The sequence below is a fragment of the Oncorhynchus nerka genome, linkage group LG13 (assembly GCF_034236695.1).
Source record: "Oncorhynchus nerka isolate Pitt River linkage group LG13, Oner_Uvic_2.0, whole genome shotgun sequence".
NCBI classification, from domain to species: domain Eukaryota; kingdom Metazoa; phylum Chordata; class Actinopteri; order Salmoniformes; family Salmonidae; genus Oncorhynchus; species Oncorhynchus nerka.
The window spans coordinates 54008188-54017276 of record NC_088408.1 but is presented as its reverse complement, the minus strand read 5'-3'; the positions used below and the strand labels follow the sequence as shown (position 1 = coordinate 54017276).

Genomic DNA, 9089 nt, shown 5'->3' with positions numbered 1-9089 from the left:
CATTAGGATAATGTTGGTAGAGGAACTATACTTCCATTATTTTCTCAAGTTTCATTCAAATATCATTAGGCACACAAGGAACAAACTACAGTACATTTAAAGTGTTCCTCCTATCTCAGTTACAATTGCCTTATTAATTCACCTCATTAAAACTGGACTCTTATCAAACACTTAATCAGTGTAGCATATACCAAGACAAGACTTTATCACATTCAATACTGGGACAAATTCAGATTAACACATTCATAAAAGATTTGTTTCAAGAACAAATGTATGACACATGCAAACATTTGTTAAGTGAGAACTTATATATAATGTATGTGGGTTTTATATCAGTAATGTCAAAAACATTTTGTTTGTTGGAGAGTACAGATTGATAAAATAAACACACAATTTCTCATGACATATGTAATGTTTAATGGTCAACAGTCAAAGCAAGGCTTAACATTCACAATATCTTCTTTCATGCATTTTAAAGTTGTGTAATTTTGGCAACTACTAATTATTTAAGCCTCCAGATTTGGGCTGGATGTGTCAATGTTTAGTTCATACATGCATAATCTATGAGCAGAATTACTGTCTGACCTCAATTAGCTACGAAATCCCAACATTTTCAGCATGGGCCAGCCCCCTAGCAATTCGAGTTATTGCCAATGAGCTTCAGCCCCTCGCCATTTGAGTGACAGCCAGCAAGTTGCACACACAGCAGAGCAATGACGTGGTGCACATATCTGCACATGTGAAATAGTACACAATTTCCGGGGACCACTTTTGGCTCGTGAGCTCTTTCAGAACTATTGGCTAAAAAGTATACAAAAGTACTGTAGAATCTCTTTAACCGACAATGCTATTGTGGCACTATGTTGTAAACTATATAAATACATCTACAATTAAAACAACAGGCAAAATCCTGAGAAAAAGTGAGAACATTGTCTTTATTATAATACAACCCTGCCCCTAAAGTCCAGACTCTCCTTGACGGGTCTCCTAATACATAGGCTGAAAACCAATGAAACACATTCAAGAATGACACTGAAATAGCTAATACCAATTATCACCCCTTCTCATCCCCAAAAACTGAACACAGCAAATATAAATTACAGGCATCGTATTTTCCAATACATTTATAAAGCTTTACCTTTGCCAAATGCTCTAATTTGACTTTACAAACTATTTCATGTTACATCACTATTTTAAGGTCATTTTGTGTAAAAATCTATACCGCAATAAAAGTGCTCCATTGAGTGTAAAACTGTTGATCACAGAATGATTTTAGATCATCACTTTATGTGATTGAATAGACAACCTATTTCCACTCATACATTATACACTTCAACCGTCCGCCGTAACAGTCCAAAAGTGTGGTTACAGAGGTCATAGACACATAGGAATGCTGTTATTGGGAAGGGGTCTCCTCAGGCCTACCAAACAAAGAGCAGATTCAATCCATGGCTGAGCCTATTCATGCATTCATCCTGTGCTCATCAGTTTTTGCCAAGCTCACACTGGGCAGTGATAAAGCCATTCTAACTACCCACATGTCCTTTTGAAATGTCCGCTCCAATATAAACGGTTGTTTAGTTGTAGGTCCGCATTTTGCTTATTTGCCGTGTCATGTTGACTGAATTTACAACATTGTCATTCCAAACGCAAATGTCTTCAGCTTCTTAGTTATTTTCTTGTGAGACTGTGGTTTCCTGTAAAAGACAAATGAGCAGTAAGTTAGACAATAGCCCGAAGCATCGTGATATGCATCAAAGGAGAAATATGAGAGGAATCCAGCACTAAACCAATATTTGAAACCTGAATAAGCATTTATTTTGTCAATTCATTGAGGGGAGAGGTGGTAAGGTAAGTGGTAGATCATTGTGTGCCCATACTCTTCTTATCTTATCCTATATGCAAGCGATGTTGTAATAGTGCTGGCCAGACAGTGGTTTGGTCAAGGTAAACTTGTGCAATTTGTGGATTTTAGATAAGCTCTCCACTGTTGGCAAACCCCAAGCAGAACTAGTCTGGTTCTGTTCTAGCGTAACAGCACACAGCTAGCCTGAACATTAAAAGCAGACTCCAACCTGCCCTATAGATTAAAAGCTATTACCGTGTGGAATACAGTCTTTCTGTTACGCATCTGGCGGCCTGTGGAAACAGAATCCTGAAATTCTTAAAACTAACTTTGAAATAATAAACTTAAACGCATAGAAAATGCAATAAATGTATTTTAAAATACTAGGTGAGTGTCACTGAATTGTTGATTGTACTGTTATTTAAATGGGTGGAAACGACTTAAGACTTCCTGTGTAATTAAACATCTGTAAACATTTGGAAGGAAACGTAAATGTAGCCTTAACAGTACGGATGTGTCTGCAGGCAACGGAATAGATACGTTTTACAGAATAGTGTGAAGCGCTCACAAACCAGATGTGTTGTCATGATGTTGATACCAAAACACATATAATCTCATTATCCTATAGTCACCAAAAAATGAACTTTTACAACACTCAGTCAAGTTGAACAATACTTTTTACAACAATGCTGTTAGTTAATGAAGGTCCACACACCATCAAGTTTTTACAGCTTTCAAAAAATGTTGTTTTTGTATAAGATAAGCCGCCAGCCATTTTCAGGACTTTTTTTCAAAGACATCCATGCGGAATTCATGGGACAACAACAGGTTGTTTCAATAAAATTCTGGGACAATCGAATTAAATATAATGCCTGACAGTACTCTGTAGACTTTCAACAGCAAGCCACTTGAATAATATAAACAAATTTATGGCACCTTTCACCAATACGTTCACAAATTGCATCTCTCTCCTACACTTATCCGCTTAGGTAAAAGAAAGTTGTAAAACTTTACCTCAGCGATTGGAGATAATATCTAGGGTGTTAACACTTAATAAGCCAAAATTGCAGTCAGAAGAGCAGGTAATGATATGGCTATGATAAGCTATACATCTATGGTTCTGTGTTTGGTCAATTTCTGAAAGAAGTCTTACAAATGGAGTCCTCTCTCCAAATTTGCTCCAGAACGTCATCTTGACAGTGTTCTTGTGTCCAGTCCGCTGGTCAAAGGTCTGGCAGGTCTTGAAGGGGGGACTGTACAGGTGCAAACTGGCCGAACATTCTGTGTGACTGGCGTTCTCTACTCTGTGCAGCCCAAAGGAATCTAAAACAGGTAAACATCACACATTTATAAGATATGGAACCAGAATGTGAAACATTCACGTAGAGGTCGACCGATTAATCGGCATGGCCGATTAATTAGGGCCGATTTCAGGTTTTCATAACAATCGTCATTTTTGGATGCCGATTACATTGCTTTCCACGAGGGAACTGCGTGGCAGGCTGACCACCTGTAATGCGAGTGCAGCAAGGAGCCAAGGTAAGTTGCTAGCTAGCATTAAACTTATCTTATAAAAACCAATCAATCTCCACATAATCACTAGTTAACTACATATGGTTAACTAGCATAACTAGCTTGTCCTGCATTGCATATAATCAATGCGGTGCCTGTTAATTTATCATCGAATCACAGTCTTCTTTGGCAAACCGGTGATGATTTAACAAAAGTGCATTCGTGAAAAAAGCACAATCGTTGCACGAATGTACCTAACCTTAAACATCAATGCCTTTATTAAAATCACTACACAGAAGTATATATATATATTTTTTTTACCTGCATATTTAGTTCAAATTAATTCATGTTAGCAGGCAATATTAACTAGGCAAATTGTGTCACTTCTCTTGCGATCATTGCACGCAGAATCAGGCTATATGCAACAGTTTTTACAGAATTTTACATAATTATGACATAACATTGAAAGTTGTACAATGTAACACAAATATTTAGACTTATGGATGCCACCCGTTTGATAAAATACGGAACGAAAGAATAAACGTTTTGTTTTCTAAATGATAGTTTCCGGATTTGACCATATTAATGACCAAAGGCTCGTATTTCTGTGATTATTATATTATAATTTAGTCTGTGATTTGATTTTTGATAGAGCAGTCTGAGCGGTGGTAGGCAGCAGCAGGCTCATAAGCAATCATTCAAACTTTACTGCGTTTGCCAGCAGCTCTTAGCAATGCTTGAAGCACAGCGCTGTTTATGACTTCAAGCCTATCAACTCCTGAGATTAGGCTGGCAATACTAAAGTGCCTATTAGAACATCCAATAGTGTAAGGTATATGAAATACAAATTGTATAGAAAGAAATAGTCGACGCGTCATAATTCCTATAATAACTACAACCTAAAACTTCTTAACTGGGAATATTGAACCACCAGCTTTCATATGTTTTGAGCAAGGAACTTAAACATTAGCTTTTTTTACATGGCACATATTTCACATTTACTTTCTTCTTCAACACTGTGTTTTAGCATTATTTAAACCAAATTCAGCATGTTTCATTTTTTTTATTTGAGACTAAATAGATGTTATTTATGTATTATATCAAGTTAAAATAAAAATGTTCATTATTCATTCAGTATTGTTGTAATTGTCATTATTACAAATATGTATATACATGTATATAAAAATTGGCCGATTAATCTGTATCGGCTTTTTTTTAGTCCTCCAATAATCGGTATTGGTATCGGAGTTGAGAAATCATAATCGGTCGACGTCTACATTCATGTATCACATAGCTGTGAGTTCCGCTTATGGTAATTTCACACCAAACACAGCACATAAACCAAACAAAGCCCATAGAGTCCCAGAGTATACATTAAGAATTTGTATAATACGTACCAACCTTTTTTAACATATACAACCAGATTTCAGAATCAAATAAATGAAAGTGAAGATATTCAGTAAGTGAATGTTTATAAAGATATACTGATGAAACTTTACCATATTTTCCTATTAACAAACATACAATTATGACACTTTAGAAGCTATTTTTAAAAATGTTCTTGGTCCTAGGGTCATGAAATGTTCAGAGTACATTGAGGGAAGTTGCTGCGTTGAATAAACAACAAAAAATATTGAAAAAAATTATTTGAGAAATTGCATTACGACATTTTCATCAGACCGTGATGATATTATGTATGTATTATGTATGCCTCCTCATGTTGTCTGACACACAATGTTGAAGAAATACTAAACTGTCTTACCATTGATGTAGGCACACTGGTTTGTTTGCAGGATTCTCTGAGATTTCTGAACCATGTTGCATGTTTTTTTATCGGGCCATTCAAAAAGCGTCTCCTTCAGCTGGCCTTGCAGCAACTTCATGAAACAGTGGGAGTCTGTGTGGTCATGGATACTGCTGCAAGTGGTGGAAAACAGACAGTCTTAGAATGTGCCAGAACAGTGTTAACAGCAATCAAACATGTGGTTACATGTATGTACACCACCATTAGTTCTAAGTCCTGTTTAAAGAGAAACTCTCTGCCTTTTGTGTTGGATATTAAACATCTACTGACAAAAAGTATAACTTAACTCCTCAAACTATATTAGCTACAATCTGATATAGTATTCCTTTCATTGTGCCTCAAGCAACGTGACCAATTGTTCATATCTGTTAAGTTTCAAAAGGGCAAATTATTATATGGTTACCACAAATGTATTTATCTTTATGAAACTTGCATAACGTTGACTTTCACAAGAACATTGGACTTTGTTATCTCCATACACTTTCTGCCTGGAGCCCGTTTCTTCATTTCACTAGACCTATACTAGTGTTCTATCTGACAAGTCATATATTGTAATTACACTGGTTCTGTCAATATTTATGGCACTGCCAATATATACACTGGTATAGACATAGCACCTTAATTACCACATTAATTCTGAAGTAGAGGGATTTAATTGCCTCAGATCAAATAAGTTGCATCATTGTTTTCTAAAAAATGTCTTACCTGCCGTGACCCTCTCCCCAACAAAGTATCATGAGGTTGAACTTTCCATTCCCTTCATCCACCAGGTTCCTTGTGTACCTGGAACACAAATATAAAACACAAACAGAAGTGTGGGTTAGAACAAAGGTAGTGCTTACCCATTCAATTATTGGGAGCATATATAGGGTGTGCGACTGTCTTTTAAATGACGACCACTCCAACAGTTTGGGATGTGTGTCAACTCGTGATTTTGACTAGAACAAAGGTAGGACATCCACTGCTTTTGTTCACTGAAATTTAGGAAACTGATTCATATGGTATAGCCACAAACTGATTTCTGATTACCACAATACTGTACATGCAAAACATCTGGCACAAATACAAATGCCAAGCAGTAACATTCACATTATTGAATGCAAGGCTCATTAGTTTGCACAGTCAGTTGGGGCATAATTATCTTGAGTCTACAGTCATTACAGTTACAGTTAGCGCAAGAGTAAGACCAGAGGAATAGGGTTTTGAACAGATGGATTGCAATGTATTTTGTTCTCAGTGGTGTGACTCATTCAGAAAACTTAAAAATTATGTTTTAGCTCCACACTGTTTTATCCACTAATTTCCACAATTCTGTCCAAAGACCTATAAATGCTACTCTCAAAATCTCAAGTGATTGACCTATATACATTTATTAGGAGTACTGACAAAGGAGTATTAATATCAGATGATATAGAACCGCATATGGCCCAGTTCATGTCTCTAATCATAAATTATATTTAATAGCGTAATAGCGTAAGCAACACGTGCATTACGTCTATAATGTAATTCGAGCCATCACAGACAGACATGTTGTTCCCTCGTTTTGCACGAAAGTCAATGGGTACACTAGTCACGTTTTTGAGCGCGTAGAAAATCGTGTTCTTGTGGCAGCTTGCAACCCCATACCGCAAACGCAAAAGGAATCTGCCTCTAAATTCTGATTGGCGGACGGGTTCCCACCCTCGATTTACCCCCACAAGAACCAAAACAACTCCCAGTTTATGGTGCAAGCCGGGAAAACTGTGGACAGAGCGTTTTCTTTTGTTGAAGCACACAATGAAACTCATTTTGAAAGTCTCATTCTGTTGTAAACATCTTCGAATGTAACTTTTTTGAACGTTTTAAAGTGAGAGCATGCATGCTATAACTGACAAAATATTAAATCTATTGCTTACACCTTTTTACATGGCAAAAGTTGAATATAATTATGCTTTTTTAGCCTATTCAAATGAGTTCGGCAGATAAAATGCCACATGTGGGCTATATTAACAATATAATATATAACACAATCAATAATTGCACATATATTATGAGACATCACATTAAGTTAAATAAAATGGCTGTTTAAATCCCCTGAGAAGAAGCCTTTGTCATGCGTTGAATATGTTTAGGGCCTTTGCCTGCTGATCATTTGTGCTACAGCTTTGAAGTTAAAGTTAGCACCAGCACCCCACCAATTTCAAGTAAATTACTGGAGTTTTTGCAATTCATTGTAATACTATTCGTTGCAGGATTTCACGATAAGGTGATAACTGCATATAGCCTAATTAGTGATATTTGTGTACAGATTATTATTATTTTTTAAATAGTACGTTTATCATCAGGCCATAGGATATCTTTTAAATTAAACAGGCCTACTCAATCTCAACACAACAGGAGCCATAATAATACTTTTCCAAAAAATAAACATAGGCCTATTTATTCGTTTATTTTTTACCTGAACTGGTCGAATTTAGCAAATTTCATCCATTCCTGTGGATTGCTGTCATATGCTTCCATTATATTTTGCACCTCCTCCACATTGATATTGTCACTTTCAAAGATTTTATGCAAAACTTTGATCAGATCATCAAGAGTTTCTGGTTTCATCACTTCGGTTTGCTCCATGGTTCAGTGCGTATTTATCCCGGCAAGCTTGCTTTCTAACTGACTTTTGAGCATCGCCTAGTCTTTATAGAGTCGCCTACTCTATTTGGGGCCAACTGTTGTTGGACTGTACCATTATGAAAAAGGGTGAACATATTAGTTAAAATATGAAAACCTTTATGGGAATAACATCAATATTTAAAATCAACATTAACGTTGTAAATAATAGCAGGTATTTTATTTACAAGATACACTTAAGTTCTTGGTGTTAAAATATTATTCATTATTTACCCCCACATCATGAACTTGGACCAATCCTTGCCTTGGCCGCAGCTGTTAACAAAATCTCTTCTTTCTTTTCATCATTATTTTATTTGGCCTTGACTTCTGCAATAGCCCCCTTGCTCTCTTAATTAGGCAGGTATTGAGTCAACGAGTCAGAGAGAAAGAGAGAGAGAGAGCTAGAGCAGAGTTTTAGGAGCCTAATAACAAAACAACGTGATATAACTTGTGAGAAAATTAAATCAAGAGTTTAATTTAAAACAATTATATTTCTCTGTTTCAGACAGTGACATTGATTTGTAATAATAAGTATTAGTTATTATTTTATGCTAATAACAGCATTAAGAAAAATCATATTTTGTTATCATTGTTGGTTAAATAAGAAGAATAGGCCTATGTAAAGTCTATCAGATCATAACACCACCTAAGCTTTTCATACATCTGTGCAAACTACCAATTTGGAGCTCAGATCCAGTCATTTAAGTGTAATGGCGGTTGGGCAGTGAACTACACTGATGAGTAAACCATGCCTGAGACCTGAAAAGATACGTTGGCGCCCCGAGTAAAGGCTTTAGCTCAGTGGGCTAACACAATCTCGTGGAGCAAAGTTACAAACCACTTGATCACATTGGTACCATGTCACAGATTCACAGTGGTGTAAATGACTTAAGTAAAAATACTTTGAAGTACTACTTAAATATTATTTGGGGGTATATAGAATGGTGCCAGAGTGGATGGCTGCTGTTTTACGGGCTCCTAACCAATTGGGCTATTTTGTGTGTTTTGCATTGTTTGTAAAATATTTTGTACATAATGTTGATGCTACCGTCTATTATGACCGAAAAGAGCTCCTGAATATCAAAACAGCAATTACTTACCTCAAACTGGACAAAGGTTTTTCTTTAATGAGTCGGCCGCAAAGGATATAATGTTGCTCCCAGAGAAGGCCAAAATCCCTGTCATTCACATGAAGAAAATAATGAAATACAGGGGGCGGAGAGCAGGGTGCCTTGTGAGAATTTGTTGGTGACTGTGTAACCTGCCTCTTCCAGTCATTCT

General features: G+C 36.4%; 1 protein-coding gene across 1 annotated transcript; it reads right to left on the bottom strand.

Moving 5' to 3' along the window:
* Positions 1-908: 908 nt before the first annotated feature.
* Positions 909-7818, bottom strand: LOC115139699 (cysteine dioxygenase type 1-like). The gene is made up of 5 exons (XM_029677375.2): positions 7600-7818; positions 5868-5945; positions 5121-5275; positions 3000-3169; positions 909-1697 (listed from the first exon to the last, which is right to left on the bottom strand). The coding sequence occupies exons 1-5, from the start codon at positions 7767-7769 to the stop codon at positions 1668-1670; spliced, it is 603 nt and encodes a 200-aa protein (XP_029533235.1). The 5' UTR covers positions 7770-7818; the 3' UTR covers positions 909-1667.
* Between the last annotated feature and the right edge of the window lie 1271 nt (positions 7819-9089).

Bases quoted from the DNA above. Each gene is read 5' to 3' on its own strand.
- LOC115139699 (XM_029677375.2), bottom strand. From the start codon at position 7,769: ATGGAGCAAACCGAAGTGATGAAACCAGAAACTCTTGATGATCTGATC. The intron at 5,276-5,867 runs GTAAGACATTTT...CACCACTTGCAG, and splicing joins TGGGGAGAGGGTCACGGCAG to CAGTATCCATGACCACACAG. The intron at 1,698-2,999 runs GTAAGACTTCTT...TGTCTTTTACAG, and splicing joins TTGGAGAGAGGACTCCATTT to GAAACCACAGTCTCACAAGA.